Source organism: Impatiens glandulifera, chromosome 6, assembly GCF_907164915.1.
Source record: "Impatiens glandulifera chromosome 6, dImpGla2.1, whole genome shotgun sequence".
Taxonomy (NCBI): Eukaryota; Viridiplantae; Streptophyta; class Magnoliopsida; order Ericales; family Balsaminaceae; genus Impatiens; species Impatiens glandulifera.
The window spans coordinates 19902368-19919832 of NC_061867.1; the positions used below are offsets into that span (position 1 = coordinate 19902368).

Here is a 17465-nt window from a genome sequence, read left to right on the forward strand (position 1 = left end):
TCAAATCAAACCTAAATCAAACTCAAATCAAACCAAACTCAAATCAAACCTAAAATCAAATTCATTCATACCAAATCCAAATCGAACCTAAAATTAAATACATTCATACCCAACTCAAATGAAACCTAAATCAAACTCAAGTTAAACCAATATCAAATCAAACCTAAATCAAACTCAAATCAAACCAATCCAATCTCAAATCAAACCTAAAATCAATTTCATTCATACCAAACTCAAATCAAACATAAATCAAACGCAAATCAAACCAATCTCAAATCAAACCTAAAATCAAATTCATTCATACCAAACTCAAATCAAACCTAAATCAAACTCAAATCAAACTAAACTCAAATCAAACTAAACTCAAATCAAACCTAAAATCAATTTCATTCATACCAAACTCAAATCAAACCTAAATCAAACTCAAATCAAACTAAACTCAAATCAAACCTAAAATCAAATTCATCAAACCAAAATCAAACCTCAAACTAACCTAAATCAAACTCAAATCAAACCAAATAATCATCATATCTAACAAATTAGATAAATCAAACTATATAAATCAACTAACCTAAAATTATATCAACTACCCTAAATCAAACCTTAAATTTAACCAACAACTAACTTTAATCTAAACTGACCTTTGATGTAGGTGGTGGGCGGTGGGGCGGCGGCTGGGCGATTCTCCAATCGGCGGCGGCGGCAGAATTCCAATCGGGCGCGGCGGCAGTCCGATTCTTCAAGCGGCGCGGCGGCTCAGCAGTTCTTCAAGCGTCGTCGAGGTCTTCAATCGGCAGGCTGTTGGCGGCGTCGTCTTCAATGTGGCGTCGTCTTCAATCGAGCGTCGGGGAGAGAGAATCGGGGCGGCACGGAAGAGGAATGGGGGCGGCGCGGAAGAGGAATCGGGGAGAGAAGAAAGAAAGAAAGAAAGAAAGAAAGAAAGAAAAAGAAAGAAAGAAAGTCGCGGGTTTTGTTTTTTTAATTGGTCATTACCGAAAGTTTTATGATTAACTTTCGGTTTTGATCAATTAATTAATTCCGAGAGTTATTCATAAAACTCTCGGTTTTGATGTTTCATTACCGAAAGTTTTATGATTAACTTTCGGAATTAGTTAATTGATCAAAACCGAAAGTTAATCATAAAACTTTCGGTTTTGATCAATATTTCCGAAAGTAAAGTAATTAACTTTCGGTTTTACAACTTGACAAATTGTTAAATTAATTGGTTTCTCACTTTGTAATAACCTTGAACAACATTGATTTAAAACATTTGATATCCTTAAAACATTTCCCAATCTATATGATCAAACATTACACAAATACATAGGATAATCCTACATAAACATTCATATACACTTCTTTATATGATCAAACACATTCTTCAACACTTTAACATTAAACACGATCTAAAAATTTCAAATAAAAAACACACTTGATAATATTAGTTAGGAGTCTAGATTATAACAAAAAAACCAATTAATTTAACAATTTGTGACATAGTAATTCCAAGAGTTAATCATAAAACTCTCGGTTTTTATGGGTATTTCCGAAAGTTTTACTCTAAACTCTCGGAATTACCATTTCACAAATTGTTAAATTAATTGATTTTTAATCTTCTAATGACTTTGAACATTATTAATTGAACACATTTAATAACCTTAACACATTACATAAGCCATATGATCAAACTTTATACACATTCATGTCATGATCATAAACACAAACATATAAATACACTTCTTTATATAATCAAACACAATCATAAACATTTTAACATTAAACACAATCTTAATTTTTAAAAAACAACACACACTTGATTAGATTAGTTAAGATTCTAGATTGGAATGTATCAAACCAATTAATTTTCCAAATTATGATTTGGTAACAGCGAAAGTTAATAGTATAACTTTCGGTTTTTATGGGTTTCACCGAAAGTTTTAAGAAAACCTCTCGGTCCTGACCTTAAACAGAATGTTTTTAGTAAGGGTCAAAACCGAAGGTTTTCAAATAAACCTTCGGTTTTTACCCTTCCCAATACTTAGAAAATTTTCAGATTTTTTGAACAATGGTCAAAACCGAAGGTTTATTTGAAAACCTTCGGTTTTTACCCTTCCCCATACTTAGAAAATTTTCAGATTTTTTTGAACAAGGGTCAAAACCGAAGGTTTATTTGAAAACCTTCGGTTTTTACCCTTCCCCATACTTAGAAAATTTTCAGATTTTTTTGAACGAGGGTCAAAACCGAAGGTTTATTTGAAAACCTTCGGTTTTTACCCTTCCCCATACTTAGAAAATTTTCAGATTTTTTTGAACGAGGGTCAAAACCGAAGGTTTATTTGAAAACCTTCGGTTTTTACCATTCCCCATACTTAGAAAATTTTCAGATTTTTTTGAACGAGGGTCAAAACCGAAGGTTTATTTGAAAACCTTTGGTTTTTACCCTTCCCCATACTTAGAAAATTTTCAGATTTTTTTGAACAAGGTTCAAAACCGAAGGTTTATTTGAAAACCTTCGGTTTTTACCCTTCCCCATACTTAGAAAATTTTCAGATTTTTTTGAACAAGGGTCAAAACCGAAGGTTTATTTGAAAACCTTCGGTTTTTACCCTTCCCCATACTTAGAAAATTTTCAAAATTTTTTGAACGAGGGTCAAAACCGAAGGTTTTCAAATAAACCTTCGGTTTTTACCCTTCCCCATACTTAGAAATTTTTTAGATTTTTTTGAACAAGGGTCAAAACCGAAGGTTTTCAAATAAACCTTCGGTTTTGACCCTTCCCCATACTTAGAAAATTTTCAGATTTTTTTGAACGAGGGTCAAAACCGAAGGTTTTCAAATAAACCTTCGATTTTTACCCTTCCCCATACTTAGAAATTTTTTAGATTTTTTTAAACGAGGATTAAAACCGAAGGTTTATTTGAAAACCTTCGGTTTTTTCCCTTCCCCATATTTAGAAAATTTTCAGATTTTTTTGAACGAGGGTCAAAACCGAAGGTTTTCAAATAAACCTTCGGTTTTGACCCTTCCCCATACTTAGAAAATTTTTAGATTTTTTTGAACAAGGGTCAAAACCGAAGGTTTTCAAATAAACATTCGGTTTTGGCCATACTGTTTTTTTTTTTTTAAAGGTGAAAAGCAAACAAAAATAAAATAATGCATGAACAACAAAAATATTAAAACCAAATCAAAGATAATAATAATAATTCATGAATATTAAAACAAAACACATAAAAATTAATGTCATCGTTCGTACGGAAAACTAATAAACACATAATTAATCTAGAAATTATTAGAGGGGGTGGGAGGAGGGGGTGGTTGATTCAGTCGACTCCTCAACAATACAAGTTCTTGTTCGAGTTTCTCCAATCTCTGGGTCATTTCAGCCCTGTCCGCTTTAATTTCACTCAGCAATCGGCCTCTTTCCGCATCCCTCAATCGGATTTGCTCCATTTTCAGCGTCATATGTCTCACCTCTTCCTCATGTGCCGTAATTTCAGTTTGTGCTAGCAAATTCTGGTAACACAGAGGCAGTTTCTCCGGTGTACGCCGAAGACTATTCCATGAATCACCCATCCTAAATGCATTTCAGATATATGTATATTATATATATATTAATCAAACAAATTATAACCGTAACCTATATCTAATATATATAACTTCAATCAAACAAAATATATAACAAAACTAACAAAATCATATATATTTAACAAACTAACCTAAATCTAATCTAAACAATAACGTAGAGACAAATCTAAATCAATGAAACAAACAAATAATTTAAATTAGCCTAAATCTAGATAATATATAAACTTAAGAAATTTAAATCTAAATCTAATAATAAACAACAAAAAAAACCAAATGAAACAAACCTGCGAGAAGAGAAAAAGCAGCGTGGAGGAGGAGGCGGCTGCGGCGCGGGAGAGAGAGAAAAGAAAGATTGGAATGAAAAAGAGAAGGGTTAGTGTTTGTATTTATAGAAGTAGATGCCGAAGGTTTTCATATAACTTTCGATTTTGATATTACTCAAAACCGAAGGTTTATTAAAAACCCTTCGGAAATGACCATTACCAATCTTAGAATTATTTTAAATTGAGTCAAAACCGAAGGTTTTTTGGAAAACCTTCGCAAAAGAGAATTTTAAAAAAGCTAAAATCGAAGTTTATTTGAATAACCCTCGCAAATAAAAATCTCCGGGATTGCAAAACCGAAGGTTTTTGTAAAAGTTTTCGCAATTAACCCACATCCAACACTTAGAATTATTTTTGGTTTTTTAGGAAGGTAAAAACCGAAAGTTCTTTGTATAACTTTCGGTAATAATTAATAAACCCGAAGGTTTTACACCCCTCTCGGAATCTATTTTTAATACCGAAAGATTTATTCCTCTCGGGAGTATTTAGGAGAGTTTTATAAAACCTTCGGAAATAGTCGTCGGTAAAGGTCGATTTTTTACTAGTGCATGTAGGTGGGTTGTGGGATCCTAACTTTAATATATTATCATATTGATGTATGATCATGTAGGTGTGTTGTGGGATCCTTAACTTTAATATATATTATCATATTGTTGTTCTGGTTTTTAGTTGATATAATTTAGCATTTCACCGGAGAGCAGAGCTTTAGCTTTCGGTAATTATTAAATATTTTCGGTGAGAGCCTTTCACCTTCGGTGATAATTTATTTTTGAGAGCTATAAATGCTCTCGCATATATTCTTTTTTCTTTCACCGACAGTTGTATCACCGAGACGCTGTAAGGGCATTTATTGTCCTCAGTGAAAGCTATCACCGAAGGCATTATCTCTTTCTCCGAGGGTTTTTGCTCTCTTTAAAAATCAATTTTTTACTACAGGTACTTGTTTTTGTTATGTTGCGAGTTCGAAACATACCTATAGTATTTTTATTTTTAACCGTTTAAGTTTATGGGCGGGTCAACCTAGAATCCGACCCAAGTGTCCATTTACTCTCACATATATATCCAAATTAACCACAACTCTCGACCCGAAAATCCAGACACTTTTAAAATTAAGCATTATATATAGAGATAGTAGAGTTGACATAATGGCCTTCTTATTAATTATTTGATTTGATATTTAATCTATTTCAACTTTAATTTGTGATACAATTTAATTTTTTACATTTTTTCAAACAAAAATATTTATGTTTTAAAACAAAATTGGAACAAATATTGCGTGACAAATATATCAAATAAATGAAATTGTTTACCCGCACATCACCCAAATTTAAGTCACCTTGTATATATTATATAATGTGTGTCTTAATAGGACTAGAATTGTATTTTTTATTAAAAGTCTTAATATCATAATTATAATATTTGATAATGTCTAAATAACTATAAGTTATAATAAATAGATCATAAGATAAAGTTGTACATAATCACCCAATTCAATACATTCATATAAAAAAAAATTCAGATTAGTGCCTAAAGTTACAACTTCCATAGAGAGTGAACATTTTTTACTAATTAAAATAAGAGGAGTGATAGAGAGAGAAAATTTGGTTGGAAAATGTAAAAGTGAGAAGAAAAGAGAGAAATTATTTGATTTTTTTAACGAATAATTTATAAAATTATGTCAAGTCATTCTCTCACCAAATTTCTTCACCTAATCATTTCTCTTAAAATAATTAAGATAAACATGCAAACAAAATATTTAAATTGTCACTATTCCTTCTTCTTAAGTTATATTTTCAATGAAAAAATGTATGTATTTATAAAATTATGAAAAAATAATATATATATATATATATATTAAGAAATAAATAAAAAGAGAAATATTTATTTAAATATATATTTATAAATAAATTAGGAAATAATTTTTTTTTCTTAATATAATTATTTATTTTTATTATAACTAAATTTATAAATATATTATTATGAAGAGTATATATATATTATATATAATGACAAATAAATGATTAGAGATAATATTTTTCAATTTATGGTAAGAGATATAATTTTTTAAAATTTTTCATTTTTATAAAAACTTTATATATATATATATATATATATATATATATATATATATATATATATATACCCTCAAGAAAAATAAAAGTAAAATATGATATTACAATTGAAAACAAAATTTAAGATATTCTAATATATGATGTTTATAAAAAAAACTAAAAAACTAATACAAAATTATTATTATTTTTAAAAACAATTTTTTTTTAGTCTTATATCCATTCAAAACTTTATAGATCACATGATATGTCCCCTACTTGCTGCTAAATTGTAAAATTATTGACTGACAGCTCTATTAATAAATATTATAATTTAAAAACAAAATACTCAGTTTATTATGAAACTCTAAAATAATTTATTTATTTATTCTTATATCCTCATCTTATAAATCAATGTTTTCCTTGAAAAAAAAATCAAGATGATTCTATTGAGATTTCAATTTCCATATTTCACTAATTTTTAAACAAAAAATATTATTTTGATAAAATAAAACATTCTTAAATATTGGGCCGGATATTTTTTCCTTGTTTCAGCCCAACTAAAACTCTAGCTTTGGAAACCCTAGACCTTTAAATACCAATCACGGACCCAAATAACCGCACTTGTTTCATTCTCGAAGGAACCCTAGAAACCAGAGGTTGAAGAAGCTCACTGTCACGATGAGAGCCAAGGTAAGATCCATTTCCATAGCATGAATCAATGATCTGCTATGCTTAGACATGAATCTATGAATCTCGGATTAATTTGTGCATTGTTATAGTATTGTTACATGACTGTACAATGGATCTGTTGATTTATTTGATTTTATCCCCAAACTGAAGACGAATTTGGAGTATTTTGTGATTTACATCCTGATATATGAATCTATGAATGTATGAATCTATATATGTAAATGAATCAGCCTAATCGGAAGAATTTCTGCTTTGTTTTATTTTCTTTGAATTTGTTTTGTTACAAGTTTCATATATGAGCTAACTGCAGAAACATAATAGATTTCATTTGATAATTTTTCAGTGGAAGAAGAAGAGGATGAGGAGATTGAAGAGGAAGCGCCGAAAGATGAGACAGCGATCTAAGTAGATATTATAAAGGTGTCTTCTTTAATGGTTGCTGCAGTTTCTTGATTGTTTAATTATTCATCTTTGATCTTCTTCTTTCAGACTGTTTAATTTTAGCTTGCTTCTGTTTTGGGTCTTTTAGATGATACTATATGATTTGGTATCTGTGTTTGAATTTTGGATTGGAATTTTATAAGAATTTTGGAAAATTTAATGAATCTGAGTTTAGTATTGTGTTTTCTTTGTTTTTGGTTTAGATTATTGTTTGTATGTGTTTGCTAATTATCACATTGATCTAATTCTAAAAAAACCATTTGGGTTTTGAGAAAAACAGTCAACAATTCTGAATATGTTATTTAAAGTTATTAGAAATGACTACTTTTTTAATACTTCTCTTTGTAAATCTACTTTTTTGATCTTGTGTATTTTTGGGTTTTTTGAATATACAAAACTAGGTCTGTAAAATTGAAATTGGCTGAAATCTCACTAAATAAATATTTTTTTAATTTTTGTTATATTTATTATAAATTATTCAAGGTTCTTATATTCCCTTGAAATTTTGAATTTGTATATTGAGCAAAAATATCTTACATTTTGCTATATAAACTTGAATTTTGTATAGAAACTTATTGTAATTTTAATAAACACAGGGATTTGAAAATTTTATATAAAAGTATCTTTGAGAATTTTTTGGAGGATCTTAATAAACTTTTACTATCAAATTGTGTTTTCAATTTTAAAATATCAATAATGAAAAAATATTCAATTCTCAGATTTGTTTGTAATTTAATTCATTAGGTTTCAATTTTCCAACTAGTTTTTGCCTCAATTGTAACACATCTCTTTTATTCATATAAATCTACATTTGTTGATCCTCTAGAAGATTTATTTTCTGCAAAATATTTTTTCTTTAACTCTTCCTTCTAACTTCATTTCCTTTTATTAGTATTTTTTTTTATAATTTATTCAAATTTGTTAATTATTATTATTTATATATTAAATTTTGCTAATAATGAATATAAATAATGATAAAACTTTAAGGTTTAACAATTCAGTGCAATTAAATAAAAAGGAAAAGAAAAGCAGTGAAGAACATTTACTGTTTAATATTTTTTTTTGTCCTAGATTGTATTCCTTGAGTCATTAATCCACCATGTTATAACCTCATTAAACTATAAAAAATTTCAAGGTCCAATTATTCATTTAAAAAAGATGTTGCTGTTTACTTTTTGGGTGTAACTGACACAGTCAATAACTCGATCGAATTTACTTTCTGATCGATTAATAAATTGTGAACCAGTTTGATTATTTTAAAACTGACAGATTTAGATTTTTGAAAACCTATGAAAAAAAATCAAAATGTATTTTTTCAATATATATATTTAATGAATGACATCTTATAAATAGGACATGTAAGATTCTTTTTTAAAAATATAGGACAATAACAGATTCTAGATGTCAAAATAAATTAATTGAAGGTTATAATTTCTTTTTTTTTCTTTTTATTTTTATTTTAAATTATTATATATAAATATATATATATATATTTGATATATATGAATTTATAATATATATTAAGTTTGTTATATATATATATATATATATATATATATTATAGTTTTAAGACTATATATAATTTCTGAATATTTATATAAAGAAAGTGAAAATTATTTTTATCTTATTCTTCCCACTAATTAATTTTCTTTACCTAATATAAAATTAAAAATAAAATGATTTTAAATAATAACAATTAGTCAAACTAAAATAAATAATATTTAATTTAATTTTACTTATTTAAAATAATCCAATCATTAATTTAAAAATATGAATCAAATATAAGTGTCAATTAAATATATATTTAAATATTGTTAAAAAATACAATCTAACCTTATAAAATCAAACAAGATAATTTAGTCATAAATTATTTTTAATATATTCAAATAGTGTTTAATATTTGATGGATAAGATAAGAGAAAAATAATTAATAATTTTTATATTTTATTTTTTATACTCTTTTATATATAATTATTAAATATAATATATTTTTTAAAATCTATATATATTTTATTAATTTACTTTCTTTATTATTATTTTCAAAAATATATAAATGAATAAGTTATTTATAATATATAATTAAAAATTAATAGAAAAATAATTAATGGAGAAAATATAAGAAATAATTTCACTTCAATGATCACTAAAAAAATTAAAAGTGGAAATGAAGAAAAACAGATAAAAAGAAAAAAAATTAATATATTTTTTTTGTTAGTTAGGTAATTCATAATTGTGCAAAATTATCTATGTTTCTAAAAATAAGATGTCTTATTTACTTTGTAGTTCTTGAAGTTATTGAAGATCTGGGAGTCTTGCATGACGATGTATCTGAACCATCAGCCTGAAAAGAATAATAGTATGAACCCTAAACCACGAAGAAAGACAATATAAATGAAGTGAAAATACACGAAGGAAGACCTACCATTTTCGATCAGAAGATGATGAAGAATGGAAAAAAAGTCGCCGAAAAGCCAAATTGCCAAAGAAGAAACTAGAGAAGAAGTCGCTGAAAATGATAAATGAAAAGAAGAAAGAGGAGGAAGAAGAAAGATGGGAAAACTGAAACGCGTGCTTTTAATTTATTTTTTTTGGTTTCTCGCCTTGGTCTTTACCACTTAGAATTAGTGCCCTTTCTTTCGTTAAAGCTTCCTTGAGAATATGGATTAATGCTAGTTTAGTTGGAGATTTCATTGTCTACTAAAATTTCTTTCCATATTATTTTTACATTTATTTGCTTAATTCTTCACTATCATTTATATTTTTATGTTTTTTTTAGGGGTGTACTTAAATTACTATTTATTTTATAATATTATTCTATTAACAATTTAATATATATATATATATATAATTAGTTTAACTTACTAAAGTAATTAAAGTGATAAAAAGTATTAAAAAAAAAAAATCAATTTCACTCCGAACGTATTAAAATGAACTAATGATATCATTTTAACTTTTATCATTTAAAAAAAAACAGTTTAATACAAAATAATAAATTAAATGATATCAAATTTTATTAAAAAGAGTAATGAATAAAAGAATAAATCAAATTAATAAATATACTAAATTATAAAATATTTGTTAATGCCTGATTTTTTTAAAAATTTTTAAAATTATTTATTACTAAATTATCTTATATTATTTTTATTTGAAATTAATATAAAAAAAACAATTTGTTTATTTAAGTATTTTAGGAGTAATAATAGAGACTCATACCGAGTCGGTCAGAAGTCAGAAGACTCAGAACCATATACAGAAAAGGGGAAGAACAGGGCGGGGAAGAATTCATCGTGGAATAATGAAGATGTCTAAAATGAGAGATGGAGAGAAGATGAAGTCGACGAAGCAGCTTCTGGCGGCGGATAAGAGCCGCGGCTGCATAAGCTCTCATATGTCTATCGTTCATAAACGCCTCTACGATGCCTTCAACCTAGGATTCAGGTAACTCTTTTCACATGAAATGGAGCAAAATGGGTTTCTAGTGGTGAATTCAAGACTGGTTCTTTGATGTTTTCAGTTTAAAGCTTGTTTATTTGTTGTTTTTGTTTGATTTCATTCATTTTATTCTTACACAATCCAGTGATGACCAAAGGAAGAAAATTCTAGCTGATATTGAGACACAGAGATTAATTTTGCGCTCCATGAATGCATTTCTTGATTGTATTTCCCCTGAGACATCTCAACACTCGATTGTCAAGGTATGTTTTGATGTTCATGTCCATCTAATTTCTCAGAACAGCAGAACAAGATGTTCTTACTTTTGATTGTTTTGTAAAAGGCCTTGCATTTCCTGTTTCTTTTTGTTCTTACCTTTTGTCATTGGCTTCTGATTTACAGGAGTCTGCTGGTGATGTTGTAGGTGCATTGGAATGTATTGTTCAATATGGAAGTGATGTTATAATTACGTTAGCTTCAAATGTAGCCATAAAGATCATCAACAAATTACCCAATTCAATACTGCAAGATCATATATCAGGTCTTGTTCGACTTTTGATCATATTGATATCATCTCGTCGATCACAAGTAGTTGTTGCATGTTTGCCTGCTTTAAAATTGGTGTTCTCAAATCTACATAGCAAAAGGGAGAAACAAGTATGGGAGATCTTGCAAGACACGAATTTTGTCACTCAGCTTGTTTGCAACATACAAGATTTTTCAGTTGAAGAGAATTATATACGTCGTTTCTCAGAGACGGTTTCTCTTCTTAGTAAAATATTGTGGAGATGGCCACCTTATAGGTTCCGTGTGTCGAGCAACGTCAAGATGATGGTAACTTTAGAAAAGATTATACTTCTAAATCCAGAATCTTCTTGCAAAGTTGCAATTTTGCAGTTGTGTTGTGCTATAGGTAGGTTGCTTCATTTTTTTTATATGATAAAATCATTTCTTTGTTTTTCTATACTCACCCTGTCTTTCGTATGTTTGTCTATATTCCAGCTATGTGCGGTTATGGAGCTCGGAAAATACTAGAAAATGGGAAAACCTTTTTACCCCTCATGGCAGATTCCATGGGCAGTTTGAACTCGTACGTTCTGCAAACGGAGGGATTTAGACTTGCTCAATCTTTGATGGTAATAGCATAACGCTGATTGTCAAGTTTCTCTTTATAAATTCATATATTCACATACCCCTCTAATGTTATGATTTCTCTGTTGCCCTAATTGATAGATCAGGTGAATAAACCTGGATGTTCGACGGTTATGAAAATATGTTGTGAACCAATTGTTAGAGCTATACTGGGTGCAATGAGCACTTGGAGCTTTAAAGCTGAAAAACTGTCCAAGGAACGGCTCTCTTTTCTAATGGAAGCATGTCGGTTAGCTTTGATTACTCGTTGGGAAGGAGATCATCATTCTTATTTCTGGGAGTTGGGATTTGACAAAGTACTCCTTAGTCTCTTATCAGAAGGCTTCGACTCCAGAAAAGTTGAACAATATCAGAATCTGGAAACTTTAGAAGAACAACTTTCCATGGCCCGGAAGGGTTTAAGGTCAAATATTCTCATTGCTTTGAGGCCCTTTATTTGGGATATTCTGGGTGGTCTTGCAACACATTGTAATGAAGGTTTTAACCCGAATGAGCTGAGGAATGACTCTTGCCTCAACATTCTTATTGCCTGTGCATGGTAAATATCTTTCAATCACTTTGCATACTAAATACATTGTCCTCAAGTAGGGATGAGCAAATATTGGTAACCCATACCCAAATTGAGTAGTTTGGGTATGATATTTTGGGTTGAGTTCAATTCGGGTTACCAAATAAATATTTATTTTGCCCGAAAAGATTTCATATATTTACAAGATTTTTTGCTGCAAAAGGTTTGTTTTTCTTACCTGAAAAAGGTTTTTTAGGTTGAGTCACTTTGGATTAGGTTCAGTTCAGGTTACCTAAACTACCTGAAAAAGTCTCTTCTTTTACGCGAACAAATCTTAGGACTTCAGTCTGGATTCTTCACTCCAGGGCTATCTTGATCATGAAACAAACATTTTGAACGTTGTAGATTGTCTTTACTATTTTATATCAATAATCTTCACTTGGATTTTCAAAAAGAAAAATGAGACTCGACTATAATGGAACGGTGAATAAGTGACTTGACTACGATATGAAATGATGAACAAGAGAATCGGAAAATTAGTGGAGATGCACAAAAGAAATAGTTCATAAAAAGAAAATGAAAAAAGCATTTTATTTTGAATTGTGGGCTTATTTAACCAAACCCGTTCTAATGAGTAGAATCTATTAAGTATGAGTTAGGTAGATTTAGTTTGGGTTGAGTATTATGAGTTTTGTTTACCCATAAGCTCACCCCCAATCCTCAAGAGATTGCTAACATCTGTAGGAAAGAAGCTCATTTTATTCCCTAAACTTGCATGAAAGACTTGTTTTGCTTTCTGAACATATAAAATGGCTCAAATTACCATTAGCTGCAATTTTTTCTTGTTAAATTCGTTGAATTCATAAATCATCCAAGCAGAAAAGAGTTTCTTTCCATATCTTAACATTCTAACTTCTTTTGACAGTTTGACTTCTGTAGATGCAATTCATAGGGTACTTTCAGTTTCTCAAAGTGACGTTTCAGATATTTTTGAAAAGGAATCGGCTTTAAGATGTGTTCTTTTTATGATCTATTCTCCTTCGAAGGCCATTTCGTCCAAAGCCGGATACATCCTGTCTAAAGTTTTAATGACAAACGGAACAGAATATCCAAAGCTTTTGCTTGAAAAACTCAACATGGTTACCTCTTTTAATAAGGCAAGCAATTGGGACAACATTCTTTCTATCATGTATTTGATGAGCTTAGCTTGTTTTCTTGCTCTTCCGAACTATGAAGATCATTTCATTCAAAGCCAAGAAGGAATAAACGAATTGCTGGCTTTCATGCATTGGTGCTTAAACAATGATGTCCGCATGAAGAGGTCGAATGTGGCTCCTCATTTACAAAACAGTTCTTCAAGTGACAGAATCTTTTGTTGCGTTCGTGAAGGAGATTGGGATGGCGAAGATTCCCTTCTATTGTTTTGTTTATGGGCAATATCAGAGTGGATTCATCGTTTTCATATCGACATTGATGAAACCCAATTTGTCAGTCAACTCCAGAGCATTTGCAATGGCGATTATTCCCATGGACCTAAATGGTACTCTGTTTATATTCTCAGCCATTTCGGTATCTATGGATATACTAGCGAATTCGGAAAGAGGATCGGAAGTGCCTTGCACAATGAGCAGTTTTCCGATCTCGAACTCGTCCATAGAAGTGGCGATCCATTTAATGTTCATGGTGTGTTCTTACTGGCTCGCTGTCCCTCTTTGTTATCTCACGAAAAAGAAAGGATGTATGATAATGACGTTTCTGTAATAACCACGTCCGAGTGTGAAAGGAGGAAGCGAGTTCATCTTTCGGCACATGTGGATCATCGTGCCTTGACCAAGTTATTAGAATACGTTTACTTCGGTTGTTACTCAGACGTGGACCCCACCGTTTTGAAAAAGCTCAGTGTGCTTGCCAAACATTGTAACATGAAGTATCTACTATCAACGCTACGCAGAAAACGTCCAATTTGGGGGTCTCATTTTCCTAGCTTTGATCTTTCACGTGCTCTCGGGCAAGATGGGTACCGTTTCTCGTATGTGATTTCTTCCATAGTATTTTATATTTCTTTAACCTTATTTTATTTTATTTTTATTGTCATCTCTTTACTTCTTTTACAGCGACATTACTTTAGAAGCCACAAGTAGTGAGATAACGCAAACTTGCAGTTCTTGCTCCTCGTTGGTGCCACACGTGCATGCTCATAAAGTTGTAATGTGGTCAACCTGCGATTATTGGCAGGCCTTGTTTCAGTCTGGGATGCAAGAAAGGTACTTGCGGTTTTTGATTTGAAAATTCAGAAATGGTTACGGAGATGATATTGATATATGTGCAGAATTTGAATTTGAGGAAGTCATTTGGGTCTTGTTCGATATAGGATTATTTGAATAACTAAGTGGTTATAACCTTAAGATAATGAAAATTAGGTTATTTTGGGATTTGAGTTAAAAAACATTAGGTTATAAATATATAATGAAAATATATATTTTTGAAAATAGAGTGTTTTAGTTCGATGATTTGAATGATGAACATATTGTTGATTGGATAATTGGTTATTTGAAATTAATCTCAAATAACTCACATCTAACCTGATGAATGGTTAGGTCTTGTTCAGCTGGGGTGATTTGGGATTAATTTTAAATAACTTATCATTCAAATCATCAAATATTCTCTATGTTCTGTATTTGTAATTACAAAAATCATTATATACTTATACATTGGTGTTTTGTTACTCAAATAACCCCATAACCCAACAAACCCTTTAGAGCTTGTTTCATAAAGAATTTTTTTCGAAAATAGTTTGATTTTCTTGGAAAAGAACTTTGAACGAGTTTGATGTAGGGTTATTTGTACATAATCTGGATGATTTGAAACTTATTTTTTTTGGGTTATACATAGAATAGTTTTTGTATTTAATATTTAAAATGTTTCAGAAAAAAGTTATGTAATTTAGTTGATGATTAAAATGATTTGTTTAATGATCCTTCATCAAACAAACAAGGCAAATGTTTATTGATAAAGCTAGATTATTTGGGTTTGTTTGATATTTAATATTTTAGGCTGTTATAGAAAATAAAATAACGCAATTTTAGTTAATGATTTGAATTATTTGATACATGAAGTATAAAAAATGATTTCTAACTGTTTTTACGTTGTATAATCTATGTGGTCTGGCAGCCTATCAGGTGCAATAAAGATTCCTGTTAGTTGGGAGGCATTAGTTAAACTAGTAAACTGGTTTTACACAGAACAATTACCAGACCTTGTTTCCAGCTGCCTATGGGAGAATTTAAGCATGGAGGAGAAAACAAAACAACTCTATCCATTCCTCGAGTTATCTTGGCTTGCGGATATTTGGCTTTTGTCGGATCTTCATGATTATTGTTCAAACGTGGTAATAGGCTTTCTGGAATCTTCTAGAAGTTTGTCTTTAAATGTAATTCAAACTGCGGCCGAACTCTCCCAGTGGGATGTTGTTCAAGCGGCGGCAAATTGTTTGGCGAGTTCTTATAACCAACTTCGTAACACTGAAGAATTTGAAGCTCTCGACAAAGGATTAGTTGATATGGTAAGGGCTGCGTCGGTTAGGCTCTCCCAAATGCGTGATATGTGAAGTCTTGTTGTACTATGATAATGGTGTTTTTTCTTTAAAGGGTTGCAATATTAGGGAATTGTTGATTTCAAATGAGACCCAATATGGGTTGTGCAATTTTACAATATTTATTATTAACTATGGTCGAATGATTAGTAATTTATTTACCTTGGTGACTACCTTAGTTTGGAAGGATAGCCATGGCAACTTTTTTTTTTTTAATAAAACAGTTTGTGGTTAAACCGTTCAACTAAACTGAATATTAAACTGAATTGGTTAAACTAAATTTATTATAATTTTCTTTTTATCAAACTGAACACAATAACAAATTTAATATTATAATTGTTGGCAAATTTTTTGGTGTAATGTTTAGTAAAAAAATTCTTAAATAGACGGTGTGTATGTGGGATATTATTGTATTTTAACAAATTTGTCAATAGACCGACAATAGACCGACGATTTGAAACTTGGTAAACCGAGCGTTAACCGTTTATAGATATGCATCCGTAGTACAATATATCAGTTTATGTGGAAAAATTAGTCAGTGAAGCATTATTCTCATAGAACACAATTTGTAAAAAAAAACATAATCAAAGAAAGAAAGTAACGGCATTCCATCACTTTTTTATATTCTACCTGATAACATAATGCAACTCCCTTCAATGATTACTTTCTGGAGCCGATATAAACTATGAACAGCTCGTTTGGTTACAGTTTATGTGGGTGACTTTTTTTTATATATATATTTAATATAATTAGTGTAATTTTAAGTACTAAAATTTTACTTAATTTATAAATTTTAAAATAATTATTTTAAATAAATAAATTCAAAATTATTAAAATCAAGACCAATTATGATTAAATAATTAATTGAAATAATTATTGTATTAATTGAATCCTAATGAATTAGAATAAAGGAAAAAAATAAAAATAATTTGAGATAAATGATGTATTCATTTTATTCAAATTAATTTTAAAAGGTTAAAAGAAATTAAAATAAATAATTTGATCTAAATGTTGTATCAATTATATAATAAATTAATTATCTTATAAAGTCCCAAAATATGCACGACAAAATAAATTATATGTCTATTAAACGTATTTTTGTGTATTTTGTAGGTTCGAATAAAGTCAAAAAAAAAGTTGAAAAAATCAACTTCAAACCAGATCCAAGACTGGAAAAGGGCTGTGATCTCGAAAATAAGAGAAATTGTTACAACAGACCACACAACCATTGGATGAACGCCGAGGCTTCATCCAACGCATGATAGCGAACCATGTTGCCCACTGCAACAGAAGAAAGGTGCGTCCGCGTAGCATCGAATCAACTAACGAGCACCTCAACACTGTTAGCCTAAACGCACACGAAACACCCTGGGCTGACGGAACGCACATGCGTTCGTGCTTTGGCAAAAAACGACGTCGTTTCAAGACTCGCTCATTGCACAAACGCGGAAGAAGCAAACGCCGTCGTTTTCAACCCTAGTTTGTCTTCTTCCTCGCGAAAAACTAGATCAACATCGACTGAAATCTTTGATTTTTCAACGATGGAACTCGATCGATACTCCACCAAATGGCCTGATTCAAACCTGAAATGATCACCCTAACTTGGTGATCATTTCAACTACGATCATAAGTTCAATCATCACCTAAAAGATCAAGTGGAATGATGAACAGACAAAATCCATTAATGACCT

General features: G+C 30.0%; 1 protein-coding gene and 1 long non-coding RNA gene across 2 annotated transcripts; both read left to right on the plus strand.

The window, feature by feature from the left end:
* The first annotated feature begins 6518 nt into the window (after positions 1-6518).
* LOC124944023 lies at positions 6519-7276 on the plus strand. Its single transcript, XR_007099788.1, has 2 exons — positions 6519-6649; positions 6993-7276. It is a non-coding gene; the product is annotated as an uncharacterized LOC124944023 (long non-coding RNA).
* Positions 7277-10322: 3046 nt separating this feature from the next.
* On the plus strand, positions 10323-16005 carry LOC124941471 (BTB/POZ domain-containing protein At1g04390). The gene is made up of 8 exons (XM_047481805.1): positions 10323-10528; positions 10668-10785; positions 10925-11435; positions 11525-11658; positions 11761-12212; positions 13108-14211; positions 14297-14446; positions 15354-16005. Exons 1-8 carry the CDS (start codon positions 10386-10388, stop codon positions 15787-15789), a joined length of 3048 nt encoding a protein of 1015 aa, XP_047337761.1. The 5' UTR covers positions 10323-10385; the 3' UTR covers positions 15790-16005.
* The last annotated feature ends 1460 nt before the right edge of the window (positions 16006-17465 follow it).